Consider the following 25706-nt stretch of genomic DNA (forward strand, 5'->3'; position numbering starts at 1 on the left):
CCAAAACTGACAGATTTAACATGATTCTAAATTCACTTCTCTTAGATTCTAGGCACCCTTTCTCTCTCTCGCTCTCTCTCTCTCTCTCTCTCTCTCTCTCTCTCTCATTTTATAAGAAATCAGATCTTTGAAATCATTCATGAGATGTAATTCACTACAGATGAGGACTCTCCACTTTGGTACAAATTCGGTACAAAGTGTTTTTGGTCCTGACATTACATTTTGAAGATATTAAAACCAAAACTAAAAGCCTGGTCTACAGCTTGTGTTAATTATCCTTGGGTAGTTTATGGAAGCATTTGAGTTCTTAAGACATAGTTATCTAAAATGATTAAAAAGGCCTGTCTCCATCTCAGAGCTGTTTCTGTACTTTAATGATTATTTTATTTTCCTACAGTTTAAGTGCTTTGGGTTCTAATAGACCAAATGAATGACTATCAAAAGCAGATAATAAAAAAGAAGAAAAAAAGAAGAGGCGTGAACGGCAATTCCACCTGACACATCGGACTCTTTTGGCCTAGGCAGCTCTTTCATTAGAAGTCTAAGTACTTGATTTTAAATTAGAAAATGTTAAGTATGAAAGCATGAACATGCTGTTTCATTCTTCCAGTTATTTTATGCTTTCTCAGTGTTAATGCTTAGTGGATTGTGTGAGTTCCAGGGAATTTTTTTCTTTTTTTTTTTTTTTTTTAAGATTTATTTATTTATGCAAACAAGAACTGGGGTACAGGCCAGAGGTGTGGAGGTGAGAGGATTCACCAGAGACAGAGTGGGGAACAGAACAGGCAGATCTACTGAATACACTGCTGAGGGGAGCAGCAGGCGAGACAGGAGAGGTCTGCTGCGCCGTGTGGGTCACCTCCCTGGCCAGGGATCAAACTTGTGCTGCAGTGGCTGAGGATAACTGCATAGGTTGCGTCTTAACCCCTTGCGCCACAGGGGAGGCCCTCCAGGGAATTTTTTTTTCCAAAGAAGCAATGAGACCTTTCTTCAAAACCAGGAATACTATTTCCCCTTGCTTAATACAAGTAACCTGTTCTTGGGGAAGTTTGTAGCTAAATTTGGATATTTCTTAAGGCCTCCTGAAACAAATGTTTGTTCTAATTACAGTTGTATATGGTTGATGCCACTGAAAGAAAGCCCACAGTGTAAAAATGCACACTTAGGGAAATAATAAAATACACCAATATCTAACACCTTGTTCCTGAAAGTTTGCACACCGGATGGATAAACAAATGCAGGGATAGCCACCAACCACTATAATCAGGGCCATAAAATAAGTAATTTAGTCATATCAACAAATCAAATCCTTCTGGAAGCAACTGAGGAGCAGCTTTGGATTCCAAGTGTGGTTTTCATTTCAAGGACCTATCAGCAAGTAAGGTGTCTTGTCTCTCTTCCCTAGCTCTATCTTCAAGGAAATCCACTTGAATTGTTATAAAGTAAGCTTTAGAATTTATTTTTTAAATTTTACTTTGAGAATTGTAGGGATTCTATGATTATTTTTTATTTTACAAACAATTTATATTCGCTGGGAAAAGTGATAGTGGACAGAAAAGAATAGAAATCACTTGTAATTCCTCCACACAAAGGTATCAACTGCTATTGATCCCATCATCCCTTCCCAGAATTTTTACAAAACGTTGTGGTTCATCTGTGTATATGTATTTTTTTCTGGAGAAATGCTTTGGAACTTTTTTTGGATTTACTTTTACTTTTATTGATAATTTAGGGAAAAATTACAGTTTGCATCTTCCCACCCAGGAACATAAGACTCCCGGTTTGCTCTGTTCTTTTTGTTGCCTCTGAACTTGTGCTTTTCTTTATATTAGGTCCTGCATCAATGCTTTCACAATTAATTGTCATTTTTTTAATATTTAATTTTTTAAGTTTCAATTTTTTTTCTAAATTATTGCTTCCTTTGCACCATGTACTAATGGAGGGTCTTTATGTGTATTTTTTTAAAGATTTATTTATTCATGCATACAAGAACTGGGGTACAGGCCAGATGTGCGGGAGGATGAGAGGATTCACCAAAGACAGAGTGGGGAACAGAACAGGCAGACTGACTGAAATACACTGCTGAGGGCAGCAGCGGGCAAGACAGGAGAGGTCTGCGGCACCATGTGGGTTTCTCCCCAGCCGGCCAGGATCGAATCGGTGCTGCAGAAGCTGTGGACAGCGCTTCCGCCTGCACCACCAGGGAGGCCCCTACTTTGTATTTTTACATAAAATCTTCTAAAGTCTGTCTTTTAAAACTTTCATGTTTTATGTCTAATGAAAACTATTTACATACTTCATTTTTGTTTATGAACTAAAACTGATATTTCAATTTTTGCTGAAGAAACCAGCTGAGAAACGTTTCTCTCTAAACATTAATGCCTTCTACAACTATAATTTCATACAAGGCAGAATTACAGAAAAAAAATTCATAGTTGGAGCAAAGTGTGGATAAAGCTTCCCCTGCTCCTTCAAATTAATGAACTGTCAGGAGAATCTATAGTTGGGGAACTTTAACCATGGCGATACAAAGTGACAGCAGAGCCTGGTGCCCAGGCTCTATTCTTCCAAATTTTCCATTTAGCTTGTTTTCACAGACATACTCTGGTGTTCTCCATCTGCGCTGTCTCTCTGTAACCCATCCTCTCCTTTGTCCACCTTCCTTCTCCTCTTTGGCGCCCATCTCCTGGTCCTCTACTTCCCGTCATCTCTCTCCCCACACTCCCCAGATTTGATCTCCTCATGGTCCCCAGTGCTCTCCTCACAGGGACTCCCTTGGAAGCTTCTTTGCATTTCAATTTGATTTCTCGTTTTCCTCAGTCCTTTCCTTAGGCACCTGTCTCTCTACTCCTCTCTTCTCTCAGCTCCAGGCCAGCCTACCTCCTCTCCTGCAGTCTCTCCACTTCTGCCATCATGATAGGAAGCCTTTTCTGCCTTGTTTCTGTCATTGTCCCCTTCTTCACAGTGACTCATCTGTCACATTCTCCTGCCACCAGCTCTGCTGCTCCTTGAATAATTTCTGTGCCCCCTTCTTATGACACACAATGTCTTTCCTGCAAAGTCAATTTCTTCTTTATTATGTATTTATGTAGATAAGTATTCATGTTTATATTAAACACAAATAACATGGTGTTTGTCTACAGCAAACAAGGGCATCAAAAGATACATGTAGAATTTAAAGAGGGAATCACTAATATCTATAGTTTGATTTATATTATATTCATCTCCTAATTATATTTGTTCTAAACTACTGCACCTGTCCATGTCTACTGAAGTTAAGATGTTTGACTATATTGAGACACATACATCTTTAAGTAAACTGAATATATGAAAATGTGGATTGACAAAAATAAAATTAATGTTTATAACTTCCCAAAAGCCTTCATCATTGCATTTTAAAGTAGCTTTTAAAATGCCTTTAATGGGGCCTCCCTGGTGGCCTACAGGTTATGTTTCAACACTCTCACCTCTACTGCCTGAGTTTGATCCCTGCCCAGGGAGCTGCCCCACATGGCGCAGCAGACCTCTCCTTTCTCACCTGCTGCTCCCCTCAGCAGTGTGTTTCAGTAGATCTGCCAGTTCTGCTCCCCACTTTGTCTCTGGTAAACCTTCTCACCCCTTGAACATCTGGCCTACACTCCAGTTCTTCTATGCAAAAACTAAAAAAAATAGATAGATAGATTAAAAAATAAATAAATAAAATGCCTTTAATGACTTTAAAGTTGTTTAACTATATTTTAAACATATTTGAAATAGTTTTTTTTTTTTTTTTTTTAGCCACAGAAACAAAGGCAACCTATAAATTGGGAGAAGATATTTGCACATCACATGCCTGCCAAGAGGTTAATTTCCAAAATATATAAAGAATTCATATGACTCAGCAATAAAAAAACAAACAACCCAATAAAAAGATGGGTGAAATACCTAAATAGACACTTCTTGAAAGAAGATACTCAGATGACTTAAAGGCACAAACCCACCATAAGATATCACTTTACCCCCATGAGAATGGCCCATATCAAAAAGACTGAAAAAAACCCCAAATATTGGCAAAGATGTGTATTGCAGTGTTAGATAAGACTTTGAGTTGGCCCAGCCTCTATGTAAAATGGTATGGAGAGTCCTCAAAAAAAATAAAAATGGAGAACCTCCCCTGGTGGCACAGCGGTTGAGCTCTGGGCTCTGCAGCACCGGTTCATTCCCCGGCCGCCGGCGAGGGTCCCACAAAAAAATAATAAATAAATAAATACATAAATAAATAAATAAATAAAAATAAATAAATAAATAAATAAAAATGGAAATACCATATGATCAAGTAATAGTTCTTCTAAGTATTTTCCCAAAGAATATGAAAATACTAATATGAAAAGATTTATACATGCCTATATTCATAGTAGCATTGTTCAAAATAGCTGAAACCAGCCTAGATACCCACTGACAGGTGACTGGATAAAGATATTGTAGATACATACTCGATGAAATACTACTCAGCTATAAAAAAGAAATAATGCCTTTTGGGTGGGGATGGATGTTGAGGAAATGATGCTAAGTGAAATAAGTCAGAAAGTGAAAGATGGTTATCCACTCATTTGCAGAATATAAATAACCAAAGAAAACAAACCAGAAAAGTATAGCAAAAATAATTATTAGACTCTGCAAAAATATACTGGTTACCAGAGAGGATGGGATGGGGAGGGAGAATGGGGTGGGAGAGAAGGTAATAAGACATTGGCACTGGGGAGGGTGAGTGAAATAACTGCACATATGGAGGTGCAAAATCCTCCCCAAGTTACAGTTGTATAAATGATTGGCAAATAAAATTTGAGGAAAAAAGTTATTTAAAATAGTTTTGAAAATTCCGTAAACTGAAGTTCATGGCCGCAAATGCATTTTCCTATAAGTAGGCCAAATCTTTACCATTAAAGAGGCAAACCAGTGTGAATTTTTATTTGGATTATTTGGATTTGCTATTTAAAGACACTGTAAGTATTAACCAATTGTGCAGCTCTTCGTTTGCGGCACCTTATAACAGTGCTTTTGTGGAGGTAAAGGAAATATGCATTACTAAGATAAATCTTGAAGGGAAACTCTACATAGGAATTTCCTCTGCATTACCAAAACCATGAACTTTCTGGCCTCCTACTGTTGTTGGAAAAAAAAAAAAAAAAAAAAAAGCTCATTCCAACAAAGTGGCTGACATTGAACTTGATCCCCTGCATGTGAGTATGTGAGGGTCCTTGTCTTTCACACACTGGTTAGGGCCAGGGGAGTGTAAAATATATATAATGCTTGTCACAGACCAGAGAATTCTAAAAGAAAATCTTGAAGAAACCACCTTTAAGCCAACTGAGGATAGTTCTTTCAGCAGAATCTAAGAAAAACAAATACGAAACTAATGACCCCCAAAAATATTTGTATAGTTTCCTTTGGTCATAGTCCTCTTGGCAGAATCCCAGCCTTCAGTTTTTCATGTCCTGTGGATTGTAGTTAATCATAAATTGTGAATTTATTGTTCTTATCTGAACTTTCCTTTTGTAAATTACATGCTATCCCAACACTGTATGTTTCAAAGGGTCATACCCCATAAAAGAAGCTCATCATGATAGCAAAGTCAAAATAACGCCTTCCTTTGCCCCCTACCATTGGGACCCAAGAACCCCCACTGTTGCATCCTGTTAAAAATTCTTTTCTTTGAGATGCCAGATACAAAATTTATTTATGATCTCATCGACCTTGTTTGCATCTTTAAGTATTTTTTTTAAGTCAGCAGGAAAGTTCTGAATTGAAAATGCAAATTTCATATAATAGGAATTCTGGCAAGTGGAAGACACTTTTCTGAGTTGATTATGTGCGGAAAGGCTAGGGGCTTCCTGAATCAAAAGATCAAGATTTTAAATCCTACTGTTTAAGTTTCCTAACTTTGTAGCAATATGCAAATTACTTCTTTGAGCTGCTCTTTTCTCATATGATATATGAAAGGAACATATTAGGATTTATGGTATGGATTAGTAACTAAACACATGTGAAAATGCCTGACACATATGAATGTTCAATTAAAGTAATAATAAAATAATTGGGAGCAGGCAGTTATAAAGAGAACCAGGCTATGATATTCTCTTCAATTCTTTTTATACTCAAATAAGAAATATGTAATGTCCATTGATAACAGTGACCAGGACATCATTGACCATCAAAGGGTGTTGGTTCCTCTTTCATTTAATATTTCAGTTTACTTATTTGTTTGGTTTAAGGGCTAAAAAGATATGCAGATTCAATAGGTCTGGAATGGGGCCTGAATTCTGATTCAGTAGGTGTATAATGGACCTTGTGAGTCTCCATTTGTAAGAGGCTCCCAGGTGATACCTATGAGGTTGACCTACTGTTCACACTGACTAGCAAGGCACGAATGGTCAGTCAATAAATACCCTCTTAGTTCCTGTGTTATGTTACATCATTGAGTTTTAAAGAGTTTAGAGACAATAATATTATATTCTACAGATGAAAAAATTGGTGAGCCACAGGGGTGAGTTAGTTAATATATTTCTTACCCACCATGATCAATTTTTTAAAATTGTGTAACTATTCTCCCATTTTTGCTATTTAGCTGTCATATTCCAAGAAGAGTTGTCAAGTTTTCCTTGTATATCTTTACCACTCTTTTCCACCTCTTTCTGAGTTCTTCACCCACACTGACCTGTAACTATAGTGGTTAGATTCCCATTGCCTAACCCTGTCAGAGATAACCCATCCTTAATGGAGTCATCTTTAGTGCAAAAATGATTGGTTAAGGTCAGGCAGATTTTTGATACTCTTTGATATAACTAATACTGGTTCCTAAGTCAGAACTCCTTCTTAGCTCTTTGGAATGAGTTGCCTACTCTTTCAGAGACAGAGAAGATCCAGATGAGCTGAAAACCACCAGCTCAGGAATACCAGATATCTCCTTGATTTTACCACAGACAGCCCTGCTCCACCAACTAGGATATGTCTTACACATCTCACTCCTTCCAGTTCTTCTCAAAAGACAAGTCCTGTTGCTTTGCTTCCCTTGTCTTGCTTTTAGTAAACTCCTTAAAATTACACTGCACTTTTGGACACATATATTGTCTTTATCCCCTTACTAAAAGCCATGCTTCTCTCCACCCCCGGGGCACATCTCTCATAGCTATCTCAGGGGGTTAGAATCAGCCAGAATTTCCATGCTCTAATTTGGGTATATTCTTCTTACTCATCCCCCATTCCTCTTTTCTCTCAACAGTCCCATAACCAGTAGCTTAGAGATATGGTTTCAAGCCCATTTTCAGAAGTTAATGCTGATGGGAATTTTATTTTTTACAAACACAGTTTATTTCAGAATAATGAGAACATCATAATCATACTCAATATATAAATAATGAACCTAATTTCATAAACAAATGTAGTGTAATCATAAATATATTGCAGAAGAGCAAGTTTAGCCTGCATCTTGAATATCTCTTTTCACAGGGAGATGATAAATATTCTTGAGCCAAAGGCAACTGGTCAAAGGTCTCAGGATTGCTGACCTACTGACTTCCCTGCCTTCCTTCTTCCCTTCTTTCCTCCCTCCTCCCCCCCCACCTTTTTTTGTCTCCTGCTTTCTGTCTTCTTAGCATGTTACAGCGTACTTGCAGAATCCCTGTAAAGGGGTTTATTGTAACCTTTTATAATAGATCATAAGTATTTTTAATGTCAATATATTTACCTCTACAGCATCACTTTAAACAGCTACTTAACTATGTGGACTATGCTATAATTTATTTAACTGATTTCCTAATGGGGGAAATTCTGGTTCTTTTCCAGCTTTTTTTTTTTTTTTGCTGTTATAAATCATACAGGTCAGTGGCCTGTTGAAATCTACTACTCAGCTATTTCCTGCTTGTCCATTCACCTATTTATCTCTTCAAGGAATTCTTGGTATGGTATGAAATGGTCTGGTCTGACATTCCCTTTTAGAACTACATTACCCAGCAAGGCATTTAAATAAATTTACAAACTTTGCTATAATAGGGTAAGGATAGTGCCTAAAACCTTGGATTCTGAACTCAGCATACCTGGATTTGAATCCCAGCATTGCCAGTTGCTACCTGTGTGACTTTGGGCAAGATATTTAACCTTTTTGTATTTTGGTTCCTTCCCCTATGATACAGCGATGATTATACCATCTCATAGTGTTGTGAGGATTTAGGAAATTATGTATCCAAGGGACACAGAAGAGTAGCATCTAGTGCACAGTCAATACTAACTCTTGGTATTAGTGCCCTTTTTTTTAAAAAAAGATTTATGTACTTATGCATACAAGAACTGGGTATAGGCCAGAGGTGTGCAGGATGAGAGGATTCACCAGAGACAGAGTGGGGAACAAAACAGATAGATTGACTGAAATACACTGCTAGGGGAGCAGTGGGCGAGTCAGGAGAGGTCTGCTGCACCATGTGGGTAGCTCCCTGGCCAGGGCTCGAACTTGTGTTGCAGTGGCTACAGATAGCTTCCTTCATAGGTTGCGTCTTAACCCTTTGCGCCACCAGGGAGGCCCAATAATAGTGCCTTTTTTACTTACACTACTAAACCAAATATTCTACCAAAATATAGCTGCAGAGAAAACTTACTTTCTGACAAAAAAATACTGAGAGCAGAAAAACAGGAATACAGTGATCTCAAGAGAGTGAAGCACATGTTATAAAAACTATGGTCAAATGTTATTATGTGGCCAAGTATAAAAATTTATAATATGGTAGAGTTGAGGAACTAGACACTGTCAGAGGTATCTCACTACACCTCACTTCAGTGGGTAAATATAAGCGCCAACCATCCACACCAATCACCTATCTTTCAAGTTATGTGTTCAGGTACATGTAGGCTGTCTATGATCTTCAGTCCATAGGAACTCGAACTGAAAAGCATACAATTATTTTTACCCCTTCGCTAAGATTCTTTTCTCTTGCTTCTATTCTCCTAGTAAAAATAGAGAAATGTGAAGTTTTATGTTTACATAAGCTTTTCCTAAAAAACAGTTTATGTACTCACTTGACCTCCTAAGGGAGCCTTTTCTGAAAACAGGTCTTCACTATGCAGCGGGCTTCCAACAGCTGGGAGACCCCTCAGTGGGAGTAGTGACTAGGTATGAACTTGGGAACTATTTTGGGGAGATATGAAAATGCAGGGAATTTAGGGTCAATCGTTCACTCTTAACTGCTAGAGGAGTGTATCAGAAACATCTGCATTAAGCATTTTTCTGCATTTTAATTATTAGTCCAAGTCCTTGGTTGATAAAAAGTAAATTTGACAATAAGTCAAATGTTTGAATGTAAGACCAAGCATTTTTCTTATCTAAAGAAGCTCTTTGGTCTCTACACTAAGAACAAAATTGCATGTCAAAAGGCCTGATCTTCATTCTCCATTATATATCGGGCTAATTGAGTTCCAGAAAGGGTAAAGCAATTCAGTTATTTCATTTAGGCAGAAATTCTTAACCATTTCTGCTTTGTCCCTGTTCTGGCAGTTAGAAGAAGGGGCACTCCAGGACCTTTAAACCTGCCTGCTCTAAATAAATTCTGCCATCTGTCACATCAAGACAAAATATACCCCAGTGTGTAAGACCTTCAATGGAAAATAACTTTGATATAATTAATTTGCAATAAAGGGAAGAGAAAGAATATAGCTAAAAATTTCCCCATGAAGCACCAAAAATTACCTTCGTGGGTAAATAACCAGCCAAACAAGGTTGGCCCAAAGTGGAGCCACTGAGCCCCAAAAGCTTGCTACAAGTCTAAGGCACCTTCTATTGGGGAAGGGAGAGAAAGGGCCAGGCAAGTCTGGAAAGAAAGGAGCAAATATAAGTCAATACAAATCAAGGAAATGGCTGCCATTGTCAGCCTCTGCACAGGTCTCTCACTCACATCTCTTCTAAATGTCTTCTTCCATGTACCCCAGGTCCCTTGTACAAGTGCAAGGTTGAGAAGCAAGTGCAACTTCTTCACATGTCTCTCTGCTTTGGGTGCCTACTGCAGGTCTTTCCTTTCTGCATCTCTCTCTTCTTAGTCTTCTTCCTCCTCTTCCCAGTCTTTTCTAGCTTCTCTTCCCTACCTAGCTCTACTGTCCTTAGAATGGGCAGGGAAAGTGAAACATCCCCTTTCTCTGAGGATTACACTTTACACGTGGTCCACCTTGTACTTATGCTACTATTATGTGGGATATTATGTGGCCAAAGCCCAGTGAGACTGAGTAATGTCAAGTGGTCACTCAGCTAATCAGCAGGCATGTATCTTAAAATGCTTTCTTGTAAACTTGCATTCCTCCTTCATGGAATGTCTATAGAATATATACTTTATGATCAAATTAGAGAGAAGAAATTAGTTTCTAAAGAAAAATCAAGAAGGAAGAATTGATTAACTTTTGCTTTTAAGCTGATATTATTTATTTAAAAAATTATGGACACTGAAACCACAAAATGCTTTTACTCCAGAGAACAAGCATATCTTAGGAATAATAGTGATTTCCAAAACTCCAGAATTTCTGCTAATTATTCAAGGAAAGTACAAATAGAGAAATGCTATTATTTTTTCCAGTCTTATGAAGTAGATACAGTGCTCTTCAAGGATTACAGATGGGAGTGTGAATATGTTGCCTTAATATTAACCATCATGACAGAATCAGTACACTCCTTCTGTGGAATATTATATAGTCACTAAAAATGAAATAGCTCTACTATATGTGTACTGACATGGAAGTTTACCTATGATAAATTATTTAGAACAACAGTGTGCAGAGCACTATTCAGAGTATGATTTAATTTTTGTAAAAAGTAACAAAATCTTCAAATAAGCATAAGAATCTCGGTAACTACTTCATTAAAAACTAGAACATATTTCAGCTGTTAACCAAGGGTTCCCCAAGGTATTAAGAATAAAGAAGATAGAATGATGGCAAGGGTGAGGGGGCTTACTTTTAATTTTTTTCACATCTGTATTGTCTAGAATTCTTTTCATAAACATTATTATAAAATTTTATGTTAGAACCGTAAGTTAGAATCCTTGTATCAGAAATGAATCTCTGTGTCTAGTGGCTTGAAATCTATTCTCTGCATATGATATCAGCAAATAGTGCAAATGACAAGTGTCCCTTCACTTGGAAGAAACTTCTTTAAAATAACAATATAAATCATCTTTCGTTTGTAAACATGTCACAAATTATAGAAGAGAGGTAAAAATAGAATCCAAGTCTCCTATATGATGGAAATCATTACATCTTATTTGAATGGGCTTATAGTAACAGTGGAAGGGAAATGTGTATACAATTTATAACAATGCTGAAAGTATACAAATATTTTCAGAACAACATGAGAAAGATCTACTGCTGCTGTGTTATGATACTAGCATCCTTGATATTGATGGTCATCTCTACACCTTCCTTATCAAGAACTCCATCTCAATGTAGAGGAGACTAATTTCTACAAAAGTGAATCCATGAAACATATTTGTATTGAAAAATTAATGTGTGCATTGCTCTAGATACAGGGTAGGGGGAGAGACACAAAGATAAACAGGAGCCAAGAATTGCCTTGTCTTTCTTATAAACTCATGGGAGAGCTGAGGTGGTCCACAGACTCGAGAATGCAATGTGGAATGCAGTAAGCACACAAGACACTGCAAAGTAAACCAGGACTGTGGGATAGAGTGGCCGGATGGTCCACTCCAAAGGGAAGTGCTTTGTTTTGAGAATAACAAAGATGTAAAATCATGTAAGCAGAAGAAAAGAGTCAGTATGGAGAGGTGATAAATAAGGTGATAATAAGGTGGCCCTGACAGAAACCTGAAGAGAGCCCAGGAGAGAGGTTGGCCATTAGGAGGAAGGATGTTACCCAAACAGCATAAAAGAATAAAGAGAGCATGTGTGGGGAGGCAGAGACACTCCAAGCTGAAGGAAAAGGAAGCTGAAGGAGCCCACTTACAGCAACTTTGACTTGTTCAGTCTGGTGAGAAGCTACCTCATTGACAGAGAGCAAAAGAGAATTGGTGAGTCGGGGAGTTGAAGAAAGATCTGGAATAGCCAGGTGAATAATGTCAGTCAACCAGGAATGAGGAAAAGGACTGTGGAGCATCACTAAGGTCCCAGCTGAGGATGAAGAGCCATGAGATTTTCATGAAAAAGTTTTTTCATTCCTTTATCTAGCAATGTGGCAGTTAGACACAGGAGTAAAGAACTTTAGCTTGGATAGAATGTATGATTTATAGAATAGAATAACTCCTATGTTGAAATCTGCTTGTGAAAATTCATTGGAAATCAGTCAAATAATTGCATCATTTCAGATTTTGCTGTCAATTGTCTTTTTTCCCTTACGTTTATAGTCAAATCAGCTAACTCTATTTCCATAAAGAAGTGGGAACACTGACCTGCTCTCCCGGTGTTATCCATGCAACACATGCTTTTAGAATTTTTAATGTTTCTAGCTCATAGTTGATTCTCATCCATTATGTACTTTTAGGCTGGAAGAACTAATAACAACCTTTTTGGAAGACCAGGATCCAGAGAGTAGATTAGAGGTTGGAGCTGATATGCGAAAAATTCATCACTGTTTCCATTATTTAAAGGTAAATTTAAGCATATCCTCTCATTTTAGCCATTGTCACCCCTGTTCAAACTGCAATAAACCTGCGATAAACAACTCTTGAAAGGTTAGGACCCAGTGTCCCCCATCCAGAAGGGTGAGATCTTCAACTAATGCCACAATTACCACTACATTTCTTCAGAGACTGACCTTACTTCCCAATGAATAAGGTCAGACCCTGAATTTCTAATTCTTTCGCCAGAAATCTCTACCTTCTACACAGAATAGTCCCATATTCAAAACACTTTATTTTCAAGTTACATCAAAAGATTTATGTCATTTCTTTTTTTCCAGCAGTTTTGGGTTATCCCTATATTTCCTTAGTTTTTCCCTGCCTTAAGTTTTACTATTCATGAATGACACAGTAGAAATATCTTTACCCATTACTTCTACCTCACCTGTAACCTGACAGACTGCACCACGATAATGAACATTTGTTGGGAGTCTGCTATGGGTCAAGCATTGGTTAGGCAAAGATAAATAAGTCATGGAGAAGGCAGATTTGTAAAGATTAATTATAAAGCATTGTTAGCATTAATTTGGAAAATGTGTTGTCCCAACCCGAAGGATTCGGAGGCATGAAAAGAGAAGGGCTGAGAATTGAAATGCGGGGCTTGACAACTTGACGCTAGCGTTTGCTTCTTTATTTTTCCTTTTCCTTCTCTTTTACTTTTCCCTGTCTTTCTACCTTCCCTGACCTTCGCTCTGCTCCTCTCGCAGCGCTCTCCTCTCTCGTAGTTCTCCTCTTAAATCTCTTTTCTTCTTCCCCTCTCTCTCCCGCGTTCTCCTCTTATACCCTCGTAGCTCCTCCCCCGTACCTCCCAGTCTCATGTGCTTTACAGGAAAAACCTGTGGTTCTCCGAAGGCCAAAGGGTAAAGCGAACTCATGGCACGCATATGCAACACGGCACATACTCCGGACGGCTCCCGACAATGTGTGAAATAAGTTGTGTGGGATTATGGAGAAAGGGAAAGAATTCTAACAGAAGAGCATATTTGAGCAGGAATTTCCCCACCTTAGGGAAGGAGAGATCATAGAATGGAGGAGGTGGTGGAAGTACAGGTGGGATGGGAAGACACACCAAAGACAACTGCATTGCAAAGACCTGGAGGCAGAACAGTGCGTGCAGATCTGACTTGTGTAGGAACGGTGAAAGCGGATAGAGTCACACACAGAAATTTGGAAGAGAGATACAGACATTAAGCTCTGATTTTGTCTTTTAGAAGCTACTGAATGACAAGAAGATCCACGTAAAGAGCCCAGTCTGCTCTGAAATCAAAACTCAAAACTGCCAAGAACCATTAAAAGAGGAAGAATATAAAAAGCTACGAGATATTCTACAGCAGAGAGATAACGAAATCAGTATCCTTTCTGAAATGATGAGAAACTCTCCCTCTTCTGGCTTGAGCCTGCGTGTGGGATCCCTCTCCTAGCCACCGCCCCTGGCTCCCCACCCTGCTTCCGGTGCTCCTTACTTCTTTCCATTTAGGAGAAAAATGTCCCTGCAGCAAACACAAAGTGGTGAAAAACAAAGTTGCTATAAAAGAAAAATGTCCTTCTTTTTTAGTCAAGTAGAGTTATGTTGTGGTGGAATATTGCAGTTGATTGAAAAATATGGCCGTTTTTTACATCATATCTTAACAAATTAAATGATATGTGTGTATGTGCCTGCACACACACACACACCTTTTTTGTTTCCACTACTTTGCAGTGCTCTTTCTGTTTGAGTCCTGAGCCTGAAAGTTAGCTGGTTATCTTTAGCTAACTGACCGGACATTGGGCTGACCGCAGTCTCACCGTGGCCCAGAATTTGTGGCTGGTGTGTGGGTGAAACTCAGAAGATGATTGAAAAAAAAAATTTTTGTTAAAGATGAGTGGTATTTAGCTTATGAAGAGCAGAGATTGATTTAAATTTAACTTTTTATTTAAAAGCCAGATCTACCGCTTTGGGTTCTTCTTACAAATGTTCCCAAATTTGGAAGCGAGTACATATGATACAATTTTTACCAGCTTTGGAGACAGTGTGTTCTGGGTACCCACAGAGGCAGGAGCTCTGGGAGCTGCCTCCAGTTACAGACAAGGTGGTGGCTTCTAAAGAGTCTCTATTGGGTGTGTTAGACCTCAATAATTCTTATAAAAGAAGTGACTTTTTCGTTACATTCTCAGACTTTAACGATGCACAAAAATTATTTTGGTCAGTTCCTTATGAACATGTTTTTGCTCATGTTTTAAAATCACTAAAAGGCATGTTTGTTTCAGCTAATGTGCAAAATGCATAAAAAATAACTTACGTGAAGGAAAACGGGTAATGAAGAGGTAAAAACAAACCAAAGATGAGGCAGGCACACTGCCTGATTAACTTCAGTCTCTAATTTTAGTTGAGAATTAACAGACCCTCTATGTCTGATTCAAGTGAGTTTTAACTGCTTTATTATTCAGCCAGTAACAGTAGATTCAGATGTGATTTATACTCCCTTTGACAAAGGCCCTTGTCTCTGGTGCAGCACACAGGCCTGTCACTCCTGCATTCCTGCTCCTCTCTCTTACCCAATTCATCTCCAGGGATGGTCCCAGCTTAGACCTCAGTCCTGGCCCCAACCCCAGGCTGAGTTCTGCTTCTTTTCCTGGCCTTGCTCCTAGTTTAGAATCTTCTCCCTTAAACACTCCTACCAACTTCTTAATCCCCTTCTGGGTTTATGTATGTCTGTGCATAGTAGAGAAGGAATGAAATGAGATATGACAGAGAAGGAACAGTCTAGGCCTGTTCCTACATGTTTATTTTAAAAAGAGTGAGAGAGATAAATACATCATCCCCCTTCTTCATTGGTAAATGCAGGTATCACTGTTCCCGTGGGGCTACGTGAGATTCTTCACTGACTGTGAATAACTCAAGTGAAGTACCCTCTTCTGAGACTAGTATTCAAAATGATGGTGTGTAGGAGACATGGTGAAGAGAGCACTGAATTTGAAGTTCACACCTGGGCTGAAATCCCAACTCTTCATTCATTAGCTCTACAACTGCTCCCTGAAGCAGCTTCCTGCTCATCAGCAGACAGAGCCTAGGACCTGCCCTGCCTACTTCACAGGGCCAAGCAAAGCCAGAGAGGCTATTCATGGGCAAGTGCTTTGAGCTCCATGGAGTGTTATAAAATGGAAGATATGACTCTGTAGTTAATGGGTAAACTGAGAAGGAGGAAAAATAGCAGCTCAGATTCACTCCTAACAGCTTACATGTATTATAGGCTAATCACCAAGAGAAGATCCTGAAATTTCATAGTTCCTCACAGTTCTTTTTTGTAGAACCCAGAAGGTTAAGTCTGAGACAGGAGCAATGAGAAAGATATGGGTTAGATTAAAAAAAAAAAAAAAAAAAAAAAGATAATGCTTGAACTCAACAAAAACTTGAACGTAATGCAACAGAATGACAATAAATGACATCGATTTTTTTTTTTTTTGGAAAGGGAGGAGAAAAGGTGTCATTTCAATGACATTATCAGTTTGAATAAGTTCAGGCACCTCTTCACAAAGCATATAATGGTAGCAGTTAGTACCCAACACAGCGCTTGACTTGAGCAGGAGCCCAGGTTACATGAGAAAGGGAAGAAGACAAAGAAAGGCAGATGAAAACGAAGGCAGCAAAGATGATTTTGTATTGTGAGCTTTGTGAAATGTAAATCAGAACACATCATTTCTCTGATTTAAATCTTCCAGGGCTTCCTATTAGAATAAAATTCAAACTCCTTACTCTAGACTATGAGGCCCCAGGTTGTCTTGCCCGGCCCCCTACCCTTGTATGTCTTAGCCTTCTGTCCTTTGTATGTTAAACTTCAGTCACAGTGACCTCTTTGCTATTCTTCTAACACAGGGATTCTCAACCTCAGCATTGCTGACATTTTGAGGCTGTATAATTCTTTATTGCCAGAGCTGTCCTATGCATAGTAGGATGTTTAGCAGCAAGTCCTGCCTCTACCCACTGGATTTCATAACAGCAACTACCTCTCTCCCCACCCCCACCCCAGTACGACAACCAAAAATGTCTCCAGACATGACCCAATATCCCCTGAATGGTAATATATTCCCTGTTTGGGACCCTTAGGGGCTTAGCACTAGCCATTTTTTCTGCTGGGATGTTCTTCCTCTAGCTGGTTCTTGTCATTCAGATCTCAGCTTCAGTGTCATACTCAAGAAGACCGTCCTTAAGCACTCAGTGTAGAGTAGCCACTCAATCACTCTTGACTTTTTAAAATAAGTTATCTGGCACTTTCTAATATTATATATGCACATGTGCATGAGAACTATCTTTCTCAGTAGGACATCTGCTTCATGCGAGCAAGAGACTAGTCTACCTTTTCATTGTGCCATCCCTGTGCCTACAACAGTGCCTGGCAATAGCACCAATAAATACCATGGATCATGAATATTGCTACCACAGTGTTTAAACCAGATAGACTGTATGATGCTATTGATAATTCCATGCAAAGAAGAGTGGGAGGTCTTGAAAGATAGGCTTGTCTCCATCAGCTCAGTGCCTCGACACTTACAGAAGCTGTGAACACATTTGGTAAGGAGAAGTTTATTTAGAACAAAGTGGACACCATATCAGGAATTGTGCATTAAAAAACTGATTATGCTTCTAGAAATCACCAGAAGGTTAGAAGCAAAGCTGAAGAAGAAGATGGAGTTGGAATGATTTCTGTGTTACTTGCTCAACATTAAATGTGGCTGACACCTCCCCTCCCTCTGAGTTGCTGTCTTCTCACCCATACCATCCTCATGTTGCTCAGAGGCCTATCTTAATGCAGCTAGCTTTAGCAGTGGGAAAGGCCTTGAATTCCTCTTACCGTGTGTGCAGTAAATTCTGAGATTTTCAAGAGGGAGTATCAACTTTCCTCTTAGTGATGATACTATTAGAGTTCTAAGCATCTCGAACCTGAGTGAGCAGTGAAGTAGGGTAGAGGGATGCTCTCAGTTATCATTGGTGCTCCTAGTATAGTAACTGACTTTAAGTTCCATTTGAATGTGCTGTAAATAAGTATGTGTTGGCCATGGGGGCATACATTGACCACCAGGACTGATTTGGTGGTCTTCCAACTCGGCAGGCTTCAGAATCCTCTCTCTCCAACTCCTGAGCAGCTTCCTGAATGAAGGTCTTATCTACCCACAGGTGTATGCAAAACTCCATTGCCTACTACTTGGTATTTGTTTACTTTTTATAAGCTCTTTCATAAAAAGTTTAAGGTGTAACTGGTTTAAACTCAGAATATTTTGTTGTTCTTTTTTTTTGTTTGATTTGGTTTGGTTTTTGCATAGAAGAACTTGGGTGTAGGCCAGAGATACAGGTGGTGAGCAGATTCACCAGAGACAGAGTGGGAGCAGAACAGGCAGATTTACTGAAAGACACTGCTAAGAGGAGCAATGGGAAGACAGGAGAGGTCTGCTGCTCCGTATGTGGGTTAGCTCCTTGGCCAGGGATCGAACTCAGGCCATAGCAGTGATAGTGCTGATTCTTAATCCTTAGGTCACCTGGGAAGTCCTTAAACTCAGAATATTTTAAAGGCCTTTAGATTTGCTAATTTTTCATATAAGATGCCATATTTAAAAACTAATAGCTTCCTGAACTTCTGGAAGTTGAAGTCTCCCTTTAGTCAGTCACAAATATCAAGTCATATTCAGATTATTCTCATTTGAAACATCACTGTTCTGTTCATTATCATTGAGCATGAGTCACTAAATCCTTAAGTCAAGTTTCAGATATTCTGGTCAATATGTTAAAGAAGGAAAAGAAGAAAACTCAGGATGCACTCCACTTATCTAGTATGGACAGAAGTGAATGTAGACATTCACAGAGCTCACCTTTCCCACCTGGGAACCCAGAAGGTCCGAGAATTTTGCTTCCATCACCTCCCACACAATCCCAGGATGGCCCCTTCGCATACAGATCCAGTCTACTCAACAGAAAAACAGGTCAGTTGACTAAGTTTCTAGTATTTCTCATAATGAATTTCAACATAGCATCCTTTAGTTTTAAATATGCACATATGAAGGCTCCAACAATTTATTTGGTAGAATTATCTCTTATACATTATCAAATCTTTCAGTGAAATAATCATTTCCAGAATTGATGACTGAACTGAAAATAGAAAGTATGAATTGTCAGTATTCATAGAATACTGACAGAATGAGATGGGCAGAATGAGATGGGTCTAGAGCAATGGCTGAAAAGTTGACTTTGGAGTAAAAGAATAAGAACCTCCCTCTTGTTACAGGAAGGGAAGAATAAAGACAGATGTTGCATTACTGATGTGATGACACTCATTTCTAAATAGAAATGAGCTATCTGTAGCAAAATAATTTCAAAGTATTGTCACAGTCTGCCTTAAAGGACAAAAACTATGCAAAACTTTGTAAGATAATAGGCTTTAACATGGTTAGACCAACTCAGCGGTACCTTCTTGGTCTGTAGCTTTTCCTCACTGAAACTGCAGCTCCACAGTGGGAGCCCAGGTGCATTGGTGTTGGGCTATTAGACCATCAGAGCCCAGTGTACAGTCAGGATGCAGTGACTGATACCTTTACCTTGAAGACACTGAGTAATATAATGTGTGGAATGTGCTAGAACAAAGGGGTGAAGAGCTTCCTTTACTGTCAACATAGGTTGAAATTGTATATATTTATTGGAATGGACAATCTGACACGCACGATTTTCTAAAAAAATTTACTTGGGAACAATTAAAAGAGTATGAAGCGCATTAAAAAGGAACCTTTTGGTTAATAAACACAGGACTGAGAAGCATGGAAAAAAATATGTTTTGTGCTATTATATCCTTGGCTTCTTAATTTCCTGAAATCTCCTGCTTTGAATAGTTCTTAGCAAACAGTAGTCTAATAGTCAAAATCCCATGAAACCCAAAATTGCTATTTTTTATTAACCATTTATCATGGTGACAGCAGGCAAGGGAAAAGCAATTATTTCTCTCTGTGATTATTTACATACAGCATTTCTATAAGCTGCTCTGATAACAGCTGGTTTTGGGGAGAGAGCAAGAGGCCCTCAGGGTTGTTCAATTCATTAGTTCATCCATCAGTTTATTCATTGCTTTACATTCATCCTCTACATTATCCAATAAGTGATCCTTTAACATATATTTGCTGAGTATGCCCTTTGTTTTAGATACTTTGATTCTTCTTGTTATTACAATTATTATTACTATTGCTAAAGCTTACAAAGACCTCATATATGCCAGGTACTATTCAAAGTTCTTTGCTTGAATTAACTCATCAATCTTTATCCTCAAGTACTTGTTTTACCACCATATTACAAATGGTGATATACATGGACAAACACAGCCTCTGACCTCAGAGCATTTAGAGACTGACAGAGAAGAGAATCTTGAACAATTAATGACAAAAGCTCACCTCTGTACGGCTGAGGAGAACATACCAGGGAACCTTAGCTCAAGAAAGACCCAAAGAAGACCATGAAAATGGAAGTGGGCATAGAAGGAATATTGCAAGCAGAAGGAATTATTTGAACAACTTTCAAGGCTTTGTGGTGGAAAGGAATATTTTAGGATATGAAAAAGACGGTATGGTTGGATTCTGGGAAGTGGGAAGCTAGCAGGTTGAGGAATATGTGGAGGCCAGATTGGTAGAGGACACAAAGATTGTGTGACCAGTAAGAAGGCCACTGTGGCATAGCGGTCCAAGCCAAAGGGTGGCGATGATGTCAGAGAAGAGGAGGATCAGAAATATTTAGGAGATAGAGTGACCAGGGCTTGTTGACTAAATGATGTGAGGATAAAGGTAAGGATTGGCTTCCAGGTCTTTGGGCGGTTAGTGAGGCTTTTCATAGAGGCAAGGAAAAGGGCCTCCCTAGCCCTGCAACACTTGGCGTTGTTGACTATACAGAACACAGTACTGTATCACTGTTAAAATGAAAGGTCACTCTTGGTTCCCAAGTTTAACCCTATGCCCATGAGAGAGGGAACTCTGCTTGCCGGCCCACTGTATGCCTGCACAAACAGCCTTGACCTCAATACTCAAGCCCCTGCCATGTGCTGGAACTTTTATACTTATATTTTCTCTTGCCCATACCATCTTCCTTTTCATAACTCTTCTTCCCCACAGCACCTCATAACTTCTCCTCATAGTCAACTTTTTTAGTAACTCATTTCTTCCCTTGTTATTGAATCAGAATAGTTTAGCTTGGAAAATGAATTAAGTTTACTTTAATAGAAAATCACTGGAAAAATAATGGAAATTGTTTGTAAAGTCCAAGTACAAATGAGGTAAAAGAGTTTTGGAGAAAAGCCTTATAGTTGAAAGGGTTTTTGAGTTGTTTTAACTGACATTGGATATAGTTCTAGCAATAACTTTAAATAGGAGTAGGCTCACAAATGAATTGATAATGATCTAACCATTTGGAGGAGAGATTGATGGGGGATTGATTTTATTCTTTGGCAAAACTACAGATAAGATGAAAATTGCTACGGATGAATCAATGCTTCAAAGCAACAGGTAATGGGATAGTTTATTACAATGTTTAAGATTGTAGGAGCTGATTAGGCTTTTATTATTGCATTATTTTATATAGAAGAGGTTTGTGTAAGCTAAATCAAATACAAAAAAATTAATAAGCATGTTGTTTTGAAAGTATTTGTACCTTAGGTATGTGTTATCAATCTCTACTAACCACCCCTGGGGCCATATTTAATGCAGAAAGAAAGTAAATCAGACTATCTTCTACTCTGAGACTGTTGTGAAATGTCTCTCCCCTTCGATGACCCCCTTCTTCTTCCATTCACCCCCCCCCTTTATGCTGAAAATGACTTCTTTCAAATTTCTTGTGTTAAAAGAAAATGAAACAAAATTCATGGTTCACTAGGGAGCCCAGCACGGTCTTGCTCAAGCAGTCTGGCAAGGTGGAGGAAGGCAAGGGGCTGAGGGACTTTTGTTGTTTTGGAGGCTATATGTCTGTTTTGGTTTCGTTGAAATAGAGAGGGATTGTTCAGTTCCACAGTGTGCAGAGTCATAATTTTCTATTTAAAATAATAGGAGTTTTATAGTTTGGTTTTTTGCTTTTTTGTGTTTGTTTTCTTTTTAGTTCTCTGTGCATTCCAAATGATAACCTAGAAACTTTTGGTATTCCCAAGTCCCCTGATAACTCACCAAATCCTTTTACTGTTTGAGATGCTAACATAACCCACTCATCTCAGATGCTGTCATTGGCATAATAACTGATGCCAAGGTGAGTGGAAAGTCCACAGCTTTCCATGGAGGCTTGAAGCTCCTTCCTCTTACTCGAGTTTGTTGACTCCCCACTATATGAGCGGAAGGGCCCAAGGCATGTGTTCTGGGGATACCAACAGGAACTAAGAAATGATCTCTGACACTGGGAACTTATATTGAAATGGTGAAGGCTCACTTGGCACACAAAAAACAGAAAATAAAATAATAAGTGCTATTAGCAGAAGCTAGATGAAAGGATATGGGAATTCAAACAGGAAGGAAAAATTTCAATAAGTAGTGAAGAAAAAAAACAGAACAAAAACAAACACTTGAAATCTGACTACAGAACTCAGGTTACTGGAAGGGGAGTGGGAGAGTGGGAGCAAGGGGTAGGGGGCCTCAGTGGACTATGGTGGAGTATTATTGGTGCTTTGGTGGTGAGTGCTGTCTGAGAATACTTATTTGTAGAGATATGAATGTGTATATCTAAAACATATACAGTGTTGCAAATCAATACTATCTCAATAAACATAATTTAAAATAACAAATCACAAAGAAAAAGTATTAGGTGGCCAGAGAAAGCATTATAGGATTGGTGAAATCTGGACATTCAAAAATGGATGAAAGAGCATTCTGTAACGTTCCAGGTTTAAAGAATAATATGAAACAACCTAAGTGTCCTCTGATGGATGAATGACTAATACGTTTGTGATATATGTATATGTGTATATAATACACACACACACACACATGCACACGCATACATATATACAATGGTTTCTAGTTAACAATTTAAAAAATGAATGAAATGTTGTCATTTGTATCAACATGAATGAATCTTGAAGTAGTCTTGAAAGAAGTCAATCAGAGAAAGAAAAATACAAGTGATCCCACTTCATGTGAAATCTAAAAACATAAACAGTAACAATAAGAAAAGTCCATAAAGACAATAGAATGGGTGGTTGTCAGAGTTATCTTGGGGTGGGTATAATGGATTAAGGATATAATCAAAGGTCAAAGGTATAAACTTCAGTTATAAAGTGAATTAAGTCATGGCTGATAACACTATATTTGAACGTTGCTAAGAGACTAAAACTCTTAAAACTCCTCATCACAGGAAAGTCATTATAACTATATATGGGAATAAGTATGAAATAGACTTACTGTGATTATTTCTCAATATATACAAATATCAAATGAACATGTTATATACCTGTTATATATAATGTTATATATAATGTTACATTCAATTATATCTCATTTTTAAAAAATGGGAAAATAATATGAGCAAAGGTTTGGGAACAGGAAAATAAGGAAAAATACATAGAGGTGTGCTCTGGGGAGGTATTTCTTTAACTGGGGCCTTGGAGATGTACAGGAAGTCAGAAGACTTAAGAGTAGAAATATGAAGGGGAAGTTGTGAGAAATGGCTGCTTCAGGGAGAGGGAGTAGATGGGAACTTCCCCTACTAACTTTCTATGCTTTCATATTGTTTTAACTTCTTATATTTCTTGATTGAAAAAGTAGGGCCATGTTATGAAAACCTTTGAATGCCACACCGGGGAATTTTCTTATTTGCTTGCCAAAAACCAACAAAGCAAGTGGGCATAGTGATAGTTGTGCTCTGGGGAAGTATTTCTGGAAGAAATCTTTAAGGTATATTGGAAATGAGGTGCCTGGAGAGTTGAGTAAATGGCTTAGGAAAGTCATAATATTCCAGAGTGGGAGTAATGGAAACAGAGGAGAGACATGTGAAGAGATATATATTACAAAGGAGCCCACAACAGCCCTTCATGACATAAAGGACAAATATGTTTCTTCTCCCTTTCCCTACCTTTCTAATTCTCCTGAGAAAGTAGCTATGGGGCACAGGCAAATGGGGGAGTTGGTGCTCTCTGAGAGGCTGCTTCAAACAGTGAATCAGTTCTTAGAGTTTGCTTTACTCTTGCTCAAAGGATTGCTCTCTAGACTGAAAGTTACTGTTACAAAGGTTTAATGTACCCAATCCTCCTCTAAATTGAAAGGAAAAGCACAAAGAGAAGTTAATGGAGGCAAAACTCACCCCAAAACAACCAGAGAAAAAGACCAGAGATTGACTTTTCTAAGATCCTTTTCAGCTTGCTCTGTTGTCAAGCCTCAGGCACAAATGTCCACATTTACCTCTTTCAAGTCTCATGATCCATCTTACCCTCACTTTTGGAACTGACCACATTTTATCTCTGTATTTCCCCATAAATGCAACTAAGGAAATAGTAAAATGCATCACCTCCCTTAGCTCTATGTCCAATGTCACTTCTACAGACCAGTTAGCCAACATTTACTTAAGTGCTACCTCTGAGAAATGCATCTTTGTATTCCTCCTAATTTAGGGTCTATGGATAGATGAAATAAATGAATGACACTTGAAAAAGAGAAAGGGGGATCAGAGAAAGCACAAGAGAGTGACTCTCTGCTTTTATGCTCAAAACAAACCTCATGTCAATTTCTGAATTTTTTTTTCAATCTGATGGTTTTTGTGTTTCAATAATGTCTTCAAACTTAAAAAGTAAATGAATGAAAGTCAATGTATTTTATAAAGGAAAGCAACAGGGTTTATATGGAACTCAACTCATCCCAACCAAACATTTATGAATACCTCAGGTGTTTTTATTCTAGTGGAAGAGGTAAGTAGATAATACTATCTTACTGATGAATTTTCAAGAAAAATTCTAGATAATTGACAGCTCCTGCAAATTCATAGTCTAACCAGTCATCAATTCCAGACTCTGCAGAAGACAGGATGGTCAAGAAGAGGAACAAGGATTCTGAATATGTGGAGGATTGAAAGAACGGAGATATCAAAGAGGCAGAAAGTAGTTTGGCCAAATAGATACCTATTCCCTGTGGACATGATAATTGCCTATTAAATGGCTAGGTTGATTATGTGGAAGACTATGAACGTGTGTTCAAGTACTCAGTGAAATGACCATGACAGAGATCTGCTGATGACAGAGTAAGAAGAGGCTATAGGAGTAGATAGCCAGATAGAATGAACTTAAAAGGGGAGAAATCATATTGTATTATTTGCTTGTGTGTTTTCTTTTCATCAGCATAAATGAGTATTACTCTGGAATCATCAAAAGAAACAGGTAAAATTAGGCCAACATCCTCTTATCACATCCTGTTGTAGGAGGAATCATTCTGGAAAAGCACTGTCTTTCTCATCTTGTCCTGAAGTTTAGGGTGAAAGACTATACTTCTATTCAGCTGTGTCCATAAAATAGGTTGGGGACTGACTGAATCTTTAAATAGGAGGGATACCTTCAAACATTCTTTTAAATTTTCTGGGTGAAGGTATGCCACTCAGGCGTAGTACCCCAGACAAACAATCACAAAAGACCAGTTGCCCAGAATAATTTACTTGTATACAACAGAAAAGTGAATGATAGTCCTGGGTAGAAGAACTCTATCTTTTGATTCTAGGATAAAGGATCATAAATCATAAATATATTATGATTATGTCAACATAGGTAAATTTCATTTTTTTTAACATAGCATTCAAACATTTCTTAAGTATTTTGATCTTGGGTTTCATTTTCCCAAGTAGATTAGGTTTCTTGAGAAGCAAAGGCTAAGAGAGTCCTTGGGGTCATCACCTGTGAAAGGAAGAAGGATGTGGACTTGGTGGTAGAGAAGTTGAGCTGAGATTCAGTCCTGACAAAAGCCTTAGCTGACCTGACCAGGGGCTCTGGAGCTGGACAGACCTTCTAGAGTTGCCCAAGTTGAGGTGTTATAGGACAGGGAGAGGCAGCCCAAGCCCCGCAAACCTGCCTATTCTAAATGGGTTCTGCCATCCGCCGCATCAACACAAAA

At 38.5% G+C, this 25706-nt stretch overlaps 1 protein-coding gene across 1 annotated transcript; it reads left to right on the forward strand.

Moving 5' to 3' along the window:
• Positions 1–12506: 12506 nt before the first annotated feature.
• Positions 12507–18912, forward strand: LOC119258438 (kinesin-like protein KIF6). The gene is made up of 3 exons (XM_054701155.1): positions 12507–12608; positions 13850–13988; positions 18378–18912. Exons 1-3 carry the CDS (start codon positions 12573–12575, stop codon positions 18725–18727), a joined length of 525 nt encoding a protein of 174 aa, XP_054557130.1. The 5' UTR covers positions 12507–12572; the 3' UTR covers positions 18728–18912.
• The last annotated feature ends 6794 nt before the right edge of the window (positions 18913–25706 follow it).

The sequence above is a fragment of the Talpa occidentalis genome, unplaced genomic scaffold (genome assembly GCF_014898055.3).
Source record: "Talpa occidentalis isolate TD23 unplaced genomic scaffold, MPIMG_talOcc4v2.1 talOcc4.415, whole genome shotgun sequence".
NCBI lineage: Eukaryota > Metazoa > Chordata > Mammalia > Eulipotyphla > Talpidae > Talpa > Talpa occidentalis.

Coding starts and splice junctions, on each gene's coding strand:
- LOC119258438 (XM_054701155.1), top strand. CDS start 12,573: ATGCGAAAAATTCATCACTGTTTCCATTATTTAAAG. Junction 12,609..13,849: donor ACTGTTTCCATTATTTAAAG/GTAAATTTAAGC, acceptor TTTGTCTTTTAG/AAGCTACTGAATGACAAGAA. Junction 13,989..18,377: donor GCAGAGAGATAACGAAATCA/GTATCCTTTCTG, acceptor GTCAAGTTTCAG/ATATTCTGGTCAATATGTTA.